The 17689-nt window shown below is 67.1% G+C and overlaps 1 protein-coding gene across 1 annotated transcript in view; it reads left to right on the top strand.

Moving 5' to 3' along the window:
* Positions 1-17689, top strand: part of LTBP4 (latent transforming growth factor beta binding protein 4) — a 38374-nt gene that overhangs the window by 3603 nt on the left and 17082 nt on the right. Inside the window, 10 exon segments of the mRNA XM_078849947.1 lie at positions 6172-6242; positions 6901-6986; positions 6988-7124; positions 8618-8793; positions 14646-14707; positions 14709-14862; positions 15068-15279; positions 16248-16350; positions 16869-16943; positions 17564-17686. Coding sequence (XP_078706073.1) covers positions 6172-6242; positions 6901-6986; positions 6988-7124; positions 8618-8793; positions 14646-14707; positions 14709-14862; positions 15068-15279; positions 16248-16350; positions 16869-16943; positions 17564-17686 — 1199 coding nt within the window.

Below are 17689 nucleotides of genomic sequence, written 5' to 3'. Positions count from 1 at the left end.
GAGCAGCCTGTCTGCAGGACACACAGCTCCCCCGGCTTCCCCCTTCCTGGGTCTGACCTCGGAGCATTCAGCCTCCTCTGCCCCTCCGTGCGCTTCCCACAGCGAGTCCGCCCAGGCGGGGTCCTGGGGAAGCCAGAGGGTCCTGCCCCCCAACTCCGCAGCCAGACGGGACTCTCAGCCAGCCGGGGAAACAGAAGGTTTATTCGACGACAGGAACATGGTCTAACACAGAGCTTGCAGGTGCAGAGAACAGGACCCCTCAGCTGGGTCCATTTTGGGGGGCAGTGAGCCAGACAACTATGTCTGCCCTTCACTCCATGTCCCAGCCAGCCCCAAACTGAAACTCCTTCCAGCCCCTCTTCCTCTGGGCTTTGTTCCTTTCCCGGGCCAGGAGGTCACCGGATTCCTTTGTTCTCCAACCCTTTAGCTCTCACCTTGCAGGGGGAAGGGCCCAGGCCATCAGTGGCCAGGAGACAGGGTGTTGGCCATTGTCTGTGCAGACACCATCACACTGGCCCCCTAGGGCTCTGCCACAATCACACCCCCTGATCCCCCCACCTAGATACTTAAGAACGGCACAGGGGAAACTGAGGCACCCCTACAGTATGCAGAGGAAACATTAAGAACAGTCCCACTTCGTCACATCTCTCCCCCCTTTGAGACCGAACTGAGCGGGGTCACTTTAGCCGGTGACCTGGGGAAGTTCGAAGCCGCCAATGTTCCCATGGATGCCCCCGCATCTCTCCCATTCCTTGGTGGGAGTTACACCAGGCCCTTCCACTTTCATGCCCTCCCTTTGGTCGGGGGTGGTCGATGGTACTCACAGGCCACAGGTGGAAAGGTTTATGCAGCTTGTGCCCTTTTGCCACCCCAAAACCCCAGGGGGTCAAACTGGGATCGGGTCTGCTCTCAGCGCTTCAGTCTGGAGGGCTGCGATTTGGGCTCTCTTGGTTAAGAGCCCCCATCTTGACCTGGGTCGGCTCTGCACTTGGGCAGACGCTCCCCACCTTGTGGCCCAGGTATGACGCCTCTGTCATCCCCACCTTCCAGCTGTTGCCGTCAGTCCTGCCTGCTTCGGGCGACCCAGCCCCCTCTTCACCTGGGACACGTGTTCCTCCCAGGCCTGGCTAAAGACACCGATATCCTCAGCGTACACCAGGGCCAAGTTCTCCATCCCCCTCAGTACCGGATTCACCCGGTGCTGGGGGGTGGCCAATGCCCCCTTGAGATCGAAAGGCAGGACCAGGAACTCAGAGAGCCCCAAAGGGCTGGTGAAGGCAGATTTCAACTTGGCAGCTGGGTACAAAGGCACCTGCCAGTCGCCTTTGGTGACATCCATAGTAAAGAGGTAACGAGCTGTGACAAAGTGGGCCTGTTCTTAATGTTTCCTCCGAATATTGTGGGGGTGCCTCAGTTTCCCCACGGTTTCCAGGGAGAACCCCTAGTGTGCCAGCCCTTCTCAAGGTCACCACCTCTTTGCCAGGGTCGAGCTGCAGACTCCTCCGCCCCTTGGACTGGTCGCTGCAATCCCCAGGGGAACCCTGTTACTGCAAAAGTCCTTCTCTCTCCCCGCGCCAAGCTGCAGGCTCCTCCTCCCCTGAGACTGCTCACTGCAGTCCCCAGGGGGACCCCATTACTGCACAGTCCTTCTCGCTGGTCACACACTCCCAGGGGTTAACCGCCCCCCGAAACCGCTCCTCTCTAAGCCTTCAGCAGGCCATGTCCTCGGCGATCCCCCTTCGTGTTACTGCTCCCCAGTCACTTACTGCAGGAAGCGCCATCCACGGGGTGCAGTACATCCCACCGCTGCCACCAGTTGTCACGGAGTCCCTGGGCGATGCTCTGGAACTGCTCCCCATGAAGCCAGTCAGGACTCTGGGGCAGTCGCCTTTCTGTGAGCAGCCTGTCTTCAGGACACACAGCTCACACAGCTTCCACCTTCCTGGGTCTGACCTCGGAGCATTCAGCATCCTCTGCCCCTCCGTGCGCTTCCCCCAGCGAGTCCGCTCAGGCGGGGCTCCTGGGGAAGCCAGAGGGTCCTGCCCCCCAACTTCGCATTCAGACGTGACTCTCAGCCAGCCAGTAAAACAGAAGGTTTATTAGACGACAGGAACATGGTCTAAAACAGAGCTTGCAGGTGCAGAGAACGGGACCCCTCAGCTGGGTCCATTTTGGGGGCCAGTGAGCCAGTCAACCAGGTCTGCCCTTCACTCCATGTCCCAGCCAGCCCCAAACTGAAACTCCCTCCAGCCCCTCCTCCTCTGGGCTTTGTCCCTTTCCCGGGCCAGGTGGTCACCTGATTCCTTTGTTCTCCAACCCTTTAGCTCTCACCTTGTAGGGGGGAAGGGCCCAGGCCATCCGTTGCCAGGAAACAGGGTGTCGGCCATTCTCTGTGTCCAGACCCCTGCACACACCTGCCCTCTAGGGCTCTGCAATGATCATACACCCTTACCCCACCACCTAGATACTTAAGAACTGCCTAGGGGAAACTGAGGCACCCCCACACTATTCAGAGGAAACATTAAGAAGAGTCCCACTTCGTCACAAGGGGAAACTGAGGCACCCCCACAATATTCGGAGGAAACATTAAGAACAGGCCCACTTCGTCACACGAGCCCCCCCAGCTTGTCTAGGATCTCACCAGGCCTAGGCATGGGGTAGGCATTGGACACGGTAATGGCATTGAGCTTCCGATAGTCCCCACAGAACCAGATCGACCCGTCTTTCTTGGGGACCAGCCCCCCGGGTGAGGCCCATGGGCTGTTGAAGGGCTGGATCATCTCTAAAGCCCGCATGTCCTTGACCTCTCTCTCCAGGCTCTGGGCTGTTTTCCCAGTGACTCTGAACGGGGGACACCTGATGGGAGGACTGGCTCCCACCACAGGGAAGAGATCCCCCAGGGGATCTCCCCCCTTCACCTCCCAATCCTCCCTTTCCAGGTCCAGGGGTCCCCTCACTCTCCTCCCACACAGCAGCTCAAAGGGAAGAACCCGGTGGATTCCTGGGGCACGTCCCCATACCACGGGTGGGGCAGGAACTTGTCCCGTCCTGTGGATGCTGATCCATAGAAGTCCTCAGCATCATCCCCAGGGTCCCATAGACTCTCTCCACCAGCCCGTGGGGTGGAGGGTGACCTGCAGAGGCCCAGGTGGGCCAGACCCCCCATTTCTCCCACCAGCCCCAGAGCCGGGCTGACAGGACATTGGACCCCTGGTCTGTAACGACTTCGCTGGGGACCCTCCCTCTGCTGAAGATGGTCAGCAGCGCGTCTGCCCTGGTGTCTGCCTCGGTGGAGGACAGAGCCCCCGCCCCTGGGTAGCGGGTGACGAGATCCATCACCCCCAGGACGTATTTCTTCCCTGCCCGGGTCGCCTTGCTGCGGGGCCCCACTATATCCATAGCCCCCTTCTGGAAAGGTTCCTCTATGATGGGTCGGGGTCTCAAGGGGGCTTCACCCTGATCCCAGCCTTCCCCCTCCCTCTGGCCGGGGTTGCAGGACCTGCCGTGCCACTGGGCCACATCCCAGACTCGGGGCCAGTCACAGTTCTGCGGCAGCTGCTGCCTGGGGCATCATGGGTTAGCTTTGGGGTCCAGTGCGGGGGTGAGAAACTGGAGCCTGTCTGCAGGGTCAACCCTGTGCATCTCGCAGGCCTTCTCAAAGGCCGTCAGGAAGCTATCTATGTCCTCCCCCTCCTTCCGCTGGGCCAGGAGGCACTTATCAAAGCTCCTTGCCGTCCTGGGTCCCCCCTCACTCACCCCAGCCGGGGTCCCACTGCTCCTCAGCCTGGCCAGCTCCAGCTCATGCTGTCTCTGCTTCTCTTCATGCTGCCTCTGTTTCCCCTTCTCCTCCTGCTCAGGCCAACGCTGCTTTTCATGATCCTCCAGCTCCCTCATTTTCATCTCCCTCTCCCATTCCAGCTGCATCCGCTCCAGGGATGGGGAGCTCCGCAGGGAGGATCCCCTGCTGGGTGCCAGGGTCAGGGTGCCCTCGGTATTCACTGGGTTTCCCTCAGGGGCAGGGATCGGGTCATCCAAGCGATCCCTCTCCTCCAACTGGGCAATCAGCTGTTCCTTGGTGGACCCCCCCAATGTGCAGCCCCCTCTGCCTGCACAGCTCCACCAGGTCGCTCTTCAGGCGTTTAGCGTACATCTCCCTGCTGGCCACTCGCAGGCCGGGCAGCTTCCCACGGTTTCCAAGGAGAACCCCTCGTGTGCCAGTCCTTCTTGAGGTCACCCCCTCTTTGCCAGGGTCGAGCTGCAGACTCCTCCGTCCCTGGGACCGCTCGCTGCAATCCCCCGGGGGACCCTGTTACTGCAAAAGTCCTTCTCTCTGGTCACACACTCCCAGGGGTTAACCGCCCCCTGGAATCGTCTCTCTGAATCTTCAGCACGCCTGGTTCCCATCAATCCCCCTTCGTTTTACTGCTCCCCAGTCACTTACTGCAGGAAGCACCGTCCACGGGGTGCAGTACATCCCACCGCTGCCACCAGTTGTCACGGAGTGTGGGGGAGTCCAGGCCCTGCACCCCTCTTCCTGGGATCCACTGAGACTCTCAGCCAGCCAGTAAAACAGAAGGTTTATTGGACACCAGGAACACAGTCCAAAACAGAGCTTGTGGGTACAACCAGGACCCCTCAGTCAAGTCCTTCTGGGGGAGCAGGGAGCTTAGACCCCAGCCCTGGGGTTCCCTGCATTCCTCCACCCACCCCCAAACTGAAATCAAAACCCCTCGGCAGGCTCCCTCCTGCGGCCTTTGTCCAGTTTCCCAGGCAGAGGTGCTACCTCCCCCTCCCCCTCCCCCTCCTGGCTCAGGTGACAGGCTCTCAGGTCTCCCATCCCCAATGAAACTCCCCTGCCACATTCCCAGGTCAACACCGCTCCCTACTGTGTCACAGTAGCTCCTCTGCCCCCCGAAACTGCTCCTCTGTGAGCCTTCAGCACGCCTGGTCCTTGTTAATCCCCCTTCGTTTTACTGCTCCCCACTCACTGCAAGAAGCGCCATTCATGGGGTGCAGTAGATCCCACCCCTGCCACCAGTTATCACGGAGTCCCCAGGCGATGCTCTGGAGCTGCTCCCCATGAAGCCAGGCAGGACTCTGGGGAAGTCTCCTCTCTGGGAGCAGCCTGTCTGCAGGACACACAGCTCCCCCGGCTCCACCTTCCTGGGTCTGACCTTGGAGCATTCAGCATCCTTTGCCCCTCCGTGCACTTCCCCCAGCGAGTCCGCCCAGGCGGGGCCCTGGGGGGCCAGAGGGTCCTGCCCCCCAACTCCGCAGTCAGACGGGACTCTCAGCCAGCCGAGGAAACAGAAGGTTTATTAGACGACAGGAACATGGTCTAACACAGAGCTTGTAGGTGCAGAGAACAGGACCCCTCAGCCAGGTCCGTCTTGGGAGGCAGGGAGGCCAGAGCCCCATCTTGCCCTCCCTCCATTTCTCCAGCCAGCTCCAAACTGAAACTCTCCAGCCCCTCCGGCCTTTGTCTCTCTCCCAGCCAGGAGGCCACCTGATCTCTTTGTTCTCCAGCCCCCTCAGATGGCACCTTTGCGGGGGGGCCCAGGCCATCAGTGGCCAGGAGACAGGGTATCGGCCATTCTCTGTGCAGACGCCATCATGCTGCCCCAGGGCTCTGCCACAATCACACCCCCTGATCCCACCACTACTTAAGAACTGCCTAGGGGAAACTGAGGCACCCACACAGTATTCAAAGAAAACATTAAGAACGGTCGCACTTCGTCACGCCCCCTCCCAGAGCCAGGACAGAACCCAGGAGTCCTGGCTCTTCCCTCCCCAATGGGAGGACCTGCATTGATGGCCACCTCATGGGGAGAGGGTTCTGTTAACTCAGGCAGCCTCAGCCCCCTCTACCTCTTTGGCCCCCCATCCTGGAGGGCTTGGGTGTCTCAGCACCAACCCCCCATGAGGCTGGGTGTGGGGGCTAGGCCTGGTTCTGCAGGGGATGGGGGCTGGATCTTGGGGGGCTATTGAGGGGCTGTTCTGGTGGGGGACCCTGCTGGTGGGGGCTGGATCTGGTCTGTGCCCCAGGACTGAGTGGGGGAGGGGAGCCAGGTCAGGCAGAGCCTTGCGGGGCGCAGAGTCCTGGGGCAGGGGTGGGGGTTGGGGTGGGGCTGGCCCTGGGGTCCCCCCTCACTGCATCTGTCTCCTCTGCAGCCCCCACGTGTGCGGAGTGACCTGCTGCCCAGGCTGGAGCCTGGCTCCCAAAACCCAGAAGTGCACAAAAGGTACTGGGGGGGGGGGGAGACAGGGGACCTGGGACACTGGAGGGGGGGCCAGGAACACCGAGTGGGGCCCCCATCTCCAGGGCAATCACTGAGGAGTTCTGTCCCTCCTCCCCCGGGAATGTGCCTCCCCCTTCCTGGTTCCTTCCTGCCCCACTTCCCCCCCCCAACTCCACCCCCCCCGCTGCTGCTCCCAGTCTGGGCTGCAGGTGGCAGCAGACCCCCACCTGCAAAGCCCAGGGCTGGTTATGTGGGGGGGGGGGGCGTGACTCCTGGGGGGAGCCTGCCCAGACCCCCTTCCTTCCCTCCACCCACATGTTCGGGGTCAGCATCACCCTCCCCACCTCCCAGGCCAGGAGAGGGGACCCTGGGGAGGAAGCCAAGCTGTCCCCTGTCCTGGTTTGGGGGCACAGACCCCTGGGCCATGGGAAGTGGTGGGGGCTGGGAGGTCGGGGGGAGTGCGGGGTGGGGGCTGGGAAGTGGGGGGGACCTGGGGGGCAGGGGCTGGGAAGTGGAGGGGGGAATGAGGAGGTTGGGGATTGGGGATTACTGGGGGAGTTGTGGGAGGGAAGCAGCGGGGGCTGGGGGGAGCCAATGTTGGGGGGGACGGGGAGACCCCTCGTGTCTCCCCTCCCCCGTGACCTCTCGTGTCTCCCTCCAGCCATCTGCACCCCAAAGTGCCGCAATGGGGGGCTATGCCAGGAGCCCCAAGTCTGCACCTGCCGCCCGGGGTTCGCTGGCCGCCGGTTGTGAGCAGCTGGTGCCCCCTGAACCCCCCTTGGGGCTCCCCCCAGGGTCCAGTCCCCGCCCGACCAGCGCCTCCGCCCCGCGCCCCACAGCCCCCAACGCTAGGAGGGCAGCGTCCGTGCACTGGCAGCCGCTGACGTAAGTGGGGCGGGGGCCATGGGGTGATCGGGGGGAGCGAGGGCCGTGGGGAGGGGAGCGATCAGGGGGTGAGGGCTGTGGGGAGGGGGTTGACCTGGGGGCTGAGGGCCTTGGGGAATGGGGTGATTAGGGGGTGAGGGCCATGGGGTGACCAGGGGGGCAGGGACCAGGGGGTGATTGGGGGGCAAGGGCCGTGGGGTGACCAGGGGGGCAGGGACCAGGGGGTGATTGGGGGGCAAGGGCCGTGGGGTGACCGGGGCTGAGGGCTGTGGGGAAGGGGTGATCAGGGAGGTGAGGGCTGTAGGGAAGGGATGATTGGGGCGGGGCAAGGGCCGTGGGGTGATTGGGGGGTGAGGCCTTTTGGGTGATCGGGGACTAACTGAGGGGGGGCCTCTGTGATTCTGATCTGTTCCTCTAAAATCTCACTGCAAATTATTCCCTTGGGTCCAGCCATGCCCCATGGGGAGCTGGGGAGCCCCCCCCATTAGCCTGGATGATTTTGGGGTGCTCCAGGGCCCTGGTTTGGGGTGCATGGGGTGGATCGGCTATGAGTTCTTTGGGGGCAGGGGCAGCGCAGACTCCCCATGAGCCCCCCAACACCCCCCAGGATACATGCCCCCCCATGGGGGAACAACACGGGGGGCTAATGGCTGGGGGCCAGCGCCCCCAGAGTGGACCCCCTCCCCCACCTGGAGCCCGGGGGGCGACGCTGTGTCTCTCTGGCTGCTCCGGGGCTATTTATAGACCTATTAAAATCCCACCCACCCCCCGGCCTGCTGCTGTCGGCCCCTATTTGGTAGCCGATGCTCTAGGGTGGCAGGAGAGGGGGCTTGCGGGGGGCTCAGCAGCATCGGGCCCCTGGGCTGCTCGGCCTCTCCCCAGGGGGCTCTGATGCCCCCCAGCCCACCTCCCAGCTGCTGGGGTCTCCTGTGCTGCAGGTGGGGGGCCCCCAGCCTGGGGGGCAGGGTCTGTCCCGCTGCGGGGTCAGGTTCCCATGCGGGGGCTGATCCATGTGGTTTGGGGGGGCCCCGGCGGTTCCCAGGCCCTGCCCTTCCTGGCTGGCCGGGGCGGGGGCCCAGGCAGCCAGCCAAGGCCCTGAGCTCATGTCCCAGCTGAACTGGGGGTGGGGGAAGACCAAGGAGCTGCCCAGCTTGGCCATGGGGGGTTGGTGGGTGGGGGAAGGGGCAGGGGGGGCAGGGGGTTCCTGGGGGGGCAGCAGGTGGGAGGCAGGCGGTCACTAGGGGGAGGGGGTTTCTGGGGGGAGAGGTGGGGGAAGGGGAAGGAGGGTCACTGTGGGCAGGGGGTGGTTGGGGGTGGGGGAAGGGGCAGAGGGGGCACTGGAGGATAGGGGGGTCCCTGGGGGGTCAGTGGGTGGGGGAAGGGGCAGAGGGGGAACTGGAGGGTAGGGGGCCACTAGGGGGTCGGCAGAGGCGGGGAACAGGGAGGTCTCTGGCCGCGGTGCCCCCCCCGCTCAATGCCCCGCTCCCCCCCAGGCTGGCAGAGCTCCAGGCCGTGCTGCGGCGCCGGGCCGCTGGCCCCACGGACAAGATGGCGTCGGTGCTGGCCAAGCACCTGGAAGCCCAGCGGGGCCGGGCCGCCCGCCCCGCGCCCCCCCCCAGCACCCGGCCCCCCAAGAGCAGGCAGACCCTGCACCGCAGCCCTCGGCCTGGTAAGGGGCAGGGTGGAGTTGGTGGGGGGCGGGCCATGCAGGGGGTGAGGGGCAGTGGGGAGGGTCTGGAGGGCAGGGTGGGGGAAGGGTGGCCCCACCAGCCTGGTCCTTCCCCTGCCACTTGCCCCAGGAAGGTAGTTGCCCTCCAGCCCCCCATTGGCAGGGAGGGGGCTCACTGGGGCCAGCTGCCCCATTGCTGCTCCCTCCCTGGCTCCCTCCCCCATGACCCTGGCAGCTGTAACGAGCATTTAGCTAATTAACTGGCACTTTTCCCAGGCTCTGACATGAGAATGAAACGGCTGTGGGGGGGGCACCAGAGAGGCCCCCCAGAGCCAGGGCAGAGCCCCACCCCCCTTGCTGCACAGGGGTCACTGGGACAGGGAGTCACTGGGGCGATGCCCGGGACCTGCTCCCCCAGAGCCGGGCAGGACTCTGGGGAACCTCCCCTCTCGGCGCCGACTGTCCCCAGGGCACGACGCGTCCCCACCTTCCACCTTCCTGGGTCTGGCCCCGGAGTCTCCAGCCTCCCCTGCCCCACTGTGCGCTTCCCACAGCGAGTCTCCCCGGGCGGGGTCCTGGGGGGGTCCAGAGGGCCCTGCCCCCCAACTCCGCAGTCAGACGGGACTCTCAGCCCGCTGGGGAAATAGGAGGTTTATTGGATGACAGGAACATGGTCCAACACAGAGCTTGTAGGTGCAGCCCATGGGACTCCCTCAGTCAGGTCCATCTTGGGGGGCAGGGAGCCCAGAGCCCCCCCTGGCCCTCCCTCCATTTCCCCAGCCAGCTCCAAGCTGAAACTCTCCAGCCCCTCCGGCCTTTGTCTCTCTCCCGGCCAGGAGGCCACCTGATTCCTTTGTTCTCCAGCCCCTTCAGTCGGCCCCTTTGCGGGGCGGGGGCCATCAGTGGCCAGGAGACAGCGTGTCGGCCAGTCTCTGTGCAGACGCCATCACACTGGCCCCAGGGCTCTGCGACAATCACACCCCCAGATCCCCCCACCTAGAAACTTAAGAACTGCCTAGGGGAAACTGAGGCACCCACCCAATATTCAGAGAGAACATTAAGAACAGTCCCACATTGTCGCACAAGGGCATGCGGGGAGCCCAGGGCTGGGCTGGCAGGGGCTGTGGGTCGGGACTGAGGGGCACCACGGAGCTGGGGGGAGCCCAGGGCTGGGCTGGCAGGGGGCTGCGGGTTGGGAGTGAGGGGCACCACGGAGCTGGGGGGGGCCTCTCTTGTTTCCCACTCAGGAGATGTGCAGGGTTGGGTGACTGGCAGGCAGGACTGAGGGGGGGCAGCTGCTTCTTCGTTCCCCTCCCCCATCTTCTCCCCCCCCCCCCCGGACTTTGGCAGGAAAAGGTGACATCACAGCTGTCTCCATGGCAACTGGGCATGACCTCATGGGTGAATTGTCCCTCTGGGGACGGCCCAGAGCCCCCCTGCCCCCCCCCCGGCCAGGACACCTGGCACCCAGCCTCTGCTCACGCTGCCCCCACACCAATGCCGAGGAGGGTCTCCTGCCCGTTGCCTGCTACATTGTCTGCAGCAAAGGAGGGGGGCTCGGCTGGGGGGGCCGCGGTCAGGTCACTGGGGGGCACAGCCGAGGCTCTGCATGTGTGCTGGGGGGGGGGCACGGCTGCTGGTGCCCATGAGCTTGCACTGGTGAATCCGGGCGACACCCGTGAGCGGCTGGTGAGGGCAGGGCGCGGGCGGGGGGCAGCAGGGCGCGGGCGGGGGGCAGCAGGGCGCGGGCGGCCGGCTGCGGGCGCCGGGCGCGGGGCCGGGAAGAGTTAACGCAGCCGGCGGTGGCTCAGGTCCCTCACAAACATTGTTGCTGGAACCCGGCCCAGCCCAGCTCCCCGCGCTGCTTCCAATTAGCCGCCCGGGCACTCGGTGCGGAGCCGGAGCAGAGGCGCAGGCATGGCCGGAGCCCTCGCCCGCCTGCTGCTGCCCGCGGCCCTGCTCCTGCTGGCCGCCCGCCGGCCCCCGGCCGCCGCCCAGGCCCCCGGCCAGCTGCGGGTGCTGTTCACCCCCACGGTGTGCCGCGTCCACTGTGCCGGGCCCCGCTGCGCCCACCGCTGCGAGCGTGGGAACGCCACCGTGCTCTACAGCGGGGACCACGCCGGCCCCGCCGCCCGCGCCGCCGGCTTCCGCGTCTGTGAGTACCGGGGCCACGCCCGGCTCCCCCCGGCTGCAGGGCGCCCTCGGCGGCCGGGCCCCCACCCCGCCTGCGCCGGGGGGCCCTGCAGCCCCCGCCCCCGGGCCAGCCGCAGGGCTCCCGCTGGCCCCTTCGCTCCCGGCCCGGCGGCCAAGGGCCTGCACCTGCGGGCGCTGGCTGGCATCACAACCGCGTGGGGCTGGGCCACTGGGACGCCGTGGGGCTGGGCAGGGGGAGCTTTGGGATCTCTGGCTGAGGGGGGCTGCGGGGTGCGTGGCTGGGAGCTGAGCTGCCCGTCTTGGCCCGGACCCCGGTTCCGTGGGGTAGGAGGTGCCGGGCTGCCCCACCCAGCTGCCCCGTGTGCTCCTGTGTGGGGTTGCCCCCACCTCGCCCCACCAGGCTGAGCGGGGGGAGGGGCCCCATGCTGTATCCCGGACCCCCAGGCTGCCCTACAGCGTGGGAGTGGCAATGCCCCCCCATACTCTCTCCAGGCACCCCCATGCCGTGGGGCAGCCTGGGGGTCTGGGATGCAGCATGCCCCCCACCCCCCCCAGCTCAGTCACTGTCCTCCGGCCTTTCCTGTCCCTGCTGCCTGCACCGGGGCGGGGGGAAGGCTTGGGGGGCTGTGGCTGAGGAGTTGCTATGGGGCTGGGGCTGAGGGGCTGTCAGAGGTCAAGGCTGGCTGGGGACTGTTGGGGGTCCCAGCTGGATGTGGGGGGCTGGCGGGGGTCAGGGCTGGCTGGGGGTTGGCTGGGGTCACAGCTGGATGGGGGGGCTCTGAGGGGCTTTCACAGCTGGATGTGGGGGGCTCTGAGGCACTGGCGGGGGTCAGGGCTGGCTGGGGACTCTTGGGGGGTCACAGCTGGAAGTGGGGGGCTCTGGGGGGCTGGCGGGGGCTATAGGTTTAGCTCTGGCCGGGAGCTGGGGGAGGCTTTTCCCAGCCTGTCCCAGCTGCTCTGGGTCCCGCCCACGCTGCCCCATGAGCTCATCCCCAGCCCCTCGTGTGTGACCGCCCCCCCGCCCCAGCCCCAGGTGGGTGTGGACCCCTCGTCCGGAGCCAGCCCCTCCCCGGCTCGGCGACTGGACCCACCCAAACGTCCGGGGGCGAAACCTGGGAATTTGGAGAATAAACAAGGGCCTCAGGCAAGGGAGTCCGAGTTGCTGCCTCCGGACGCCTGGGTTCTCGCCTGGCTCGGGGAGAGGAGTGGGGCCAGTGGTTGTAGCGAGTGGGGGGTGGGGGGATGCGGGGCAGGCTGGGCTCCAGGGTGCCTAGATTCTACCTTGAGTGAGGCCCTTCCCCACCCGGTGCCTCAGTTTCCCTGGGCGTGGAGCTGAGCGGAGGCGCCGTCTCTCCAGCTGAGGTTACCCAGCCGAGCCCCCCGTGTCCCCAGCGCTCCGGGCTGGGGGTGTCTGTCCTGCCGGGGCCGTGTCCCCAGCCCAGTTCCCGTCCCCTGGGACACTGCCCAGCCTGCGCCCCAGCCCTGGAGGGCTCCGGGGGAGGCGGCCCCCAATGTCAGGGGCCGAGGGGAGAGCGCAAGCCACGGCCTGGCTGCCTGGGTCCCTCGGGGCACCCTCCACCCCCCCTCCGGGCACGGCCCCCCTGAGCTCTGCCAGCCCCTGCCGAGTGCCAGACAGCGTCTCCTCTGGCCCCCCTGCCGCGTCCTGCTGCGGGGCCCCCCTTGCTGGCTGGACCCACAGCCACGCCCTGGGCAGGCACCGCCCACCCCATAGGGACCTGCTGGCTGTGGGGCTGGTGGCGGGGCCCCGGGGGCCCCAGATATGCTGGGAACAGCGGGGGGGGGGGGCAGACTGGGGGGGGAGCTTTCTGAGGAATACCCCCCCGGGCCAGTTCCCAGCAGCCCCCTTCCTCAGCGGTTCCCAGCTGCTGAGGCTGATGGGGTCCCCGGCCACGGGGGGTGTTCCCCTCAGTCCTGGGCACTTGGGGGGCAGTTGGGCTGCAGACGCCCCCTCCCCCAGCTCATTTCAGGCAGGGGGCCTGCGAGGGGATGAGGCAGAGCCCCCCTCCCCGGCACTCAGCGTCTTTGCAGACAAAGCCCCCTCCCGTGCCCCCAGGAGGGCTCTGCCCCCTTCCCGTGAGGGGCTGGTTTAAGCTCAGGGGGCCCCGTGCCAGCAGCTCTGAGGCTGCCTGACCCCCACATCTCGGTTCCTGGCGTCTCCTCGAGCTGCTCAGCCCCCGCGTGGGGGGGACTCGGCCTGCCAAGGGTCCACCAACGTCTGGGGCGGGGGAGGGGGCACAGCTGGCTGGGCTGGGAACATCTGTGCATTTGGACCACAGCCAGTTTGGGGGGAGGCGCTGGGGTGAGGGGGGAGGTGGCTGGGGCTTGGGGGGGCACCGTGGCGGGGGGGGGGCGCTGGCTGGGGGGGGCACTCAGCTTTTGTGGGTCCAGCCCAGCCCCAGGCTGCTCTGGGTCGGTGTGAGATGAGCTGCTGGGTCTCTGCCCGTCCCTGGCGCGGGCCCCCCCCCCGACTCCCCCCGCAGCCCTGGCGCCGGGTTCTTGGGCCCATTTCCCAGCCATCGCAGCCCAGAGGGACCCAGGCGTCCTGGGGCCTGGCTGAGCCATTCCCACAGGGAGGGAGTGTGTCAGGGCTGAGGTGGCTCCTGGTGGGATCTCGGCCCAGCTGGGGGGCAACAGGGCTGGAGCTTTGGGTCCCTGAAGGTCCCCCCAGGACAGACCCTCCACGGCGTCCTGCCCAGGGCCGGGGGAGGGGGGGGATGGCGGTAACTGGCCCCAGCACCCTAAGGGTTAATGGCTGAACTGCGTGGGAGGAACATCTGGATCCAGCCAGGCCCCCCCGCCCCCCACCGCCCGGCAGCTGTGCCTTTGTGCTGGGAGCCTGCAACGGCCAGACAAGGGACGAGCTGCCTCACTCCCGACCCACAGCCCCCCACACCCCGGCCCTGCCCCCTGCGGCCCTGCCGGTGCCCCTCACTCCTGACCTGCAGCCCCCCGCTACCCCGGCCCTGCCCCCCCACGGCCCTGCTGGTGCCCCTCACTCCCGACCCACAGCCCCCCACACCCCGGCCCTGCCCCCTGCGGCCCTGCCGGTGCCCCTCACTCCCGACCTGCAGCCCCCCGCTACCCCGGCCCTGCCCCCTCACGGCCCTGCCGGTGCCCCTCACTCCCGACCTGCAGCCCCCCGCTACCCCGGCCCTGCCCCCCCACGGCCCTGCTGGTGCCCCTCACTCCCGACCCTCAGCCCCCCGCTACCCCGGCCCTGCCCCCCCACGGCCCTGCTGGTGTCCCTCACTCCCACCCGCAGCCCCCCGCTACCCCGGCCCTGCCCCCCCATGGCCCTGCTGGTGTCCCTCACTCCCACCCGCAGCCCCCCGCTACCCTGGCCCTGCTGGTGCCCCTCACTCCTGACCCACAGCCCCCTGTGTGTCGCTCAGGGTCTGGGCCAGCCCAGCCCCATCTATCCAGACGCGCTGGTTCAGCGAGACACAAGCCAGGCCCTCTCACAGCCCCCCACCGAAGGCGCTTGGCTCCCACCCACGATGTGACCCAACCAGACCTCCCCAGCTGGCCCCTCCCACTGCAGGCAGCCCTGGGAGGGGCACTCGGGGGGGGGTGTCCCTGGGCCCTGCCCTTCGCTCCCCAATAGGCAGCAGACCCCTGCAGCCCCCCTCGGGGGAGACGCTCCCCGGTACCCCCTGACTTGCGCCTTTGCCTTGCAGTCCTGTGCCCCCTGCTCTGCCAGAACGGGGGGGTCTGCATCAAGAAGGACCAGTGTCTCTGCCCCCCCCAGCTTCACCGGCAAGTTCTGCCAGATCCCGGCCCCCCGGCCCCAGGCCCCGGCCCCAGCGCAGAAGGAAGACAGCCCAGGGGGGCCGCAGCCCCTCACCAAATCCGTCTACACCCTGCCCCTCGCCAACCACCAGCAGGAGCGGGACGGTAAGGGGCCCCGGGGGGGCTAGGCTGGGATGGCCGGGGGGGGGAATGTGTCTCCCTGGGGAGCAGGTGGGGGGGTGCACCGTGGGAGCTGAGCTGGGGGCTTTGCAGGGACTGGCCCCATACGCAACCTCCTCCCCTTGGATCGGCCCGGTCCCTGGCTCTGCCCCACCCCCCACCCCGGCACTGCCCCTCTCTGCCCCCTCAGGTGCCCTGTCCATGGTGAACGTCCACGTGCAGCACCCCCCCGAGGCCTCGGTGACCATCCACCAGGTGGAGCGGGTGAGTGAGCCCAGCGCCCCGGGGCAGCCGCCCGCCAACGCCCTCTACACCGTCCTGGCCCAGAGCAGCCCCCACGCCAGCGGGTACCACGAGGACGCCGGTTACGGGTACTGCTTCCGGCAGCTCCACGCCGGGGAGGTAACGGCCGGGGGGCTGCATGGGGGGGGGGCTCAGCAACAGGCAGGGGGAGCTGGGCAGAGGCCTCACTCCCACCCGTGGCCACGTGGGACGCTCACCTGCTGGCACTTGTGTGTGCGGAGCGTGCCGGACCGGCCAACCCCCCCGGGCTCGTGTGGCACAAAGATGCTCAATCACCCCCATGGGTGTGATCCCCGGCACACGCACTCCCGCCAGCCCATGCCCCCTTGGCACACGTGTCCCCTAGCGAGTCCGCCCAGGCGGGGTCCTGGGGAAGCCAGAGGGTCCTGCCCCCCAACTCCGCAGTCAGACGGGACTCTCAGCCAGCCAGTAACACAGGAGGTTTATTAGACGACAGGGACATGGTCTAAAACAGAGCTTGCAGGTGCAGAGAACAGGACCCCTCAGCTGGGTCCATTTTGGGGGGCAGTGAGCCAGACAACCACGTCTGCCCTTCACTCCATGTCCCAGCCAGCCCCAAACTGACTCTCTCCAGCCACCCCTGCTCTGGGCTTTGTCCCTTTCCCAGGAGGGCACCGGATCCCTTTGTTCTCCAGCCCTTTAGCTCTCACCTAGCAGGGGGGAAGGGCCCAGGCCATCAGTGGCCAGGAGACAGTGTCGCCATTTATGGACCCTGGCCCTTTGCTCTGCAACAAATTACACCCCTGCCTTATCCCACCACCCAGAGACTTAAGAACTGCCTAGGGGAAACTGAGGCAGCCCTACAGTGTTCAGAGGAAACATTCAGAACAGTCCCGCTTCATCACACCCGGCACGCGCACTCCCGCCAGCGGAGGTCCCGTTAGCACCCTTGGCCGCGTGAATCGACGGGCGCTGGGCAGCAGCTGGGAGAATTCCAGCCACGCAGCCGGGAACGTCTCAGGCCGGGGGCGCCCAGGGGCCACGGCACAGCCTGGGACCCCCCAACCCCCCAGCTGGCCGTGCTGACCCGGCCCCTTTCCCTGCAGTGCAGCGCCCCCCTGCCCGGCCTGCGGACTCAGGACGTCTGCTGCCACGGTGCCGGCGTGGCCTGGGGCGTCCACGAGTGTCTGCCCTGCGCCACCCAGACAGGTAGGGCTGCGGCCGAGGGGCGGGGGCAGGGCCAGGGTGGGGTCAGTGAGGGGCGGGGGCTGGGGGTCAATGCAGGGTGGGGGCAGAGGCTGGGGTCAGTGTGGGGTGGGGTCAGTGAAGGGCGGGGGCTGGGGTGGAGTCAGTGATGGGCGAGGGCTGGGGGTCAATGCAGGGTGGGGGCAGAGGCTGGGGTCAATGCAGGGTGGGGTCAGTGAAGGGCGGGGGCTGGGGTGGAGTCAATGCAGGGTGGGGTCAGTGAAGGGCGGGGGCTGGGGTGGAGTCAATGCAGGGTGGGGTCAGTGATGGGCTGGGGCAGGGGCTGGAGTCAGTGATGGGCGAGGGCAGGGGCTGGGATCAGTGTGGGGCGGGGCAGGGCAGGGGCTGGCGGGGGGGGCCCACCCTGGGCCTGTTGGGACCCTGGGGGTGGAACAGGGAGCTTGGGTGGCTCTGGGGAGGGCAGTCTATGGGGGGCTGGGGGAGGGGCACTTCTGGCTCTGAGCCCCCCTCTCTCCCCACAGCGAATGCACCCGCCCTGGGGCAGCAGGAGGCCCCGTGCCCCAAAGGCTTCCAGCGGGTCAATGGCTCCTGCCAGGGTGAGTTGGGCAGAGCCCTGGGATGGGGGGGGGGGCGGGCGTGTGCCCGGGGGGTTCAGGGGACCCAGCATCCCAAGCCCTTAGTTAACGAGGGGCGGGAAAGTTCCAGCCGACCCCCAGCCCCACCGAGTCCCAGGCTGGGAGCATCTCCTGCGTCCCCCACAGAACAGCCCCCAAGGGCCCCACCTCTGTCCTTGTTCCCGGGCAGACGTGGTCCCCGGGCCTCCTCCTGGCCCTTTGCCCCAGCGGGTCGCGCCCGGCTGCCTCCCTGCCTGGGGCACCCCTCCCTGGGCGTCGGGTGCCCAAAGTCCGGGCCATTGGAGCGGCCGGTGTCTTCGTGGACTCCCCCATGGGCGTGGGGCCAGGCCCCCCCACTGGCATCGGTCATGCCTGGGTCTCCGCGAGGAGCCAACTGCCTTTTCCCATCCCCTTGTTACACCATGCAGGGGAAACTGAGGCACACACAACCGTCATCCAAATTATGCTGAAAAATTCCCACTCAGCCACACATGACCCCAGCCCCCTGCCCCTCCCATCTCTCTAGGGGACCAGAGCAGCCAGCACCCTGGGCTGGGGGGCACTGGCTGGCCCTGCTCTGACCCCCTCCCGTTTCTCCCCAGATGTGGACGAGTGCCGGGAGGGCGGGTTCTGCCAGAACGGACTTTGCACCAACACGCCCGGCAGCTTCTCCTGCCTCTGCCACACGGGCTACATCCTCGACTCCTCCCGCAGCAGCTGCATCTGTG

This window comes from Lepidochelys kempii, chromosome 23 (genome assembly GCF_965140285.1).
Source record: "Lepidochelys kempii isolate rLepKem1 chromosome 23, rLepKem1.hap1, whole genome shotgun sequence".
Taxonomy (NCBI): Eukaryota; Metazoa; Chordata; order Testudines; family Cheloniidae; genus Lepidochelys; species Lepidochelys kempii.
This window is presented reverse-complemented; position numbering and strand designations above follow the sequence as displayed.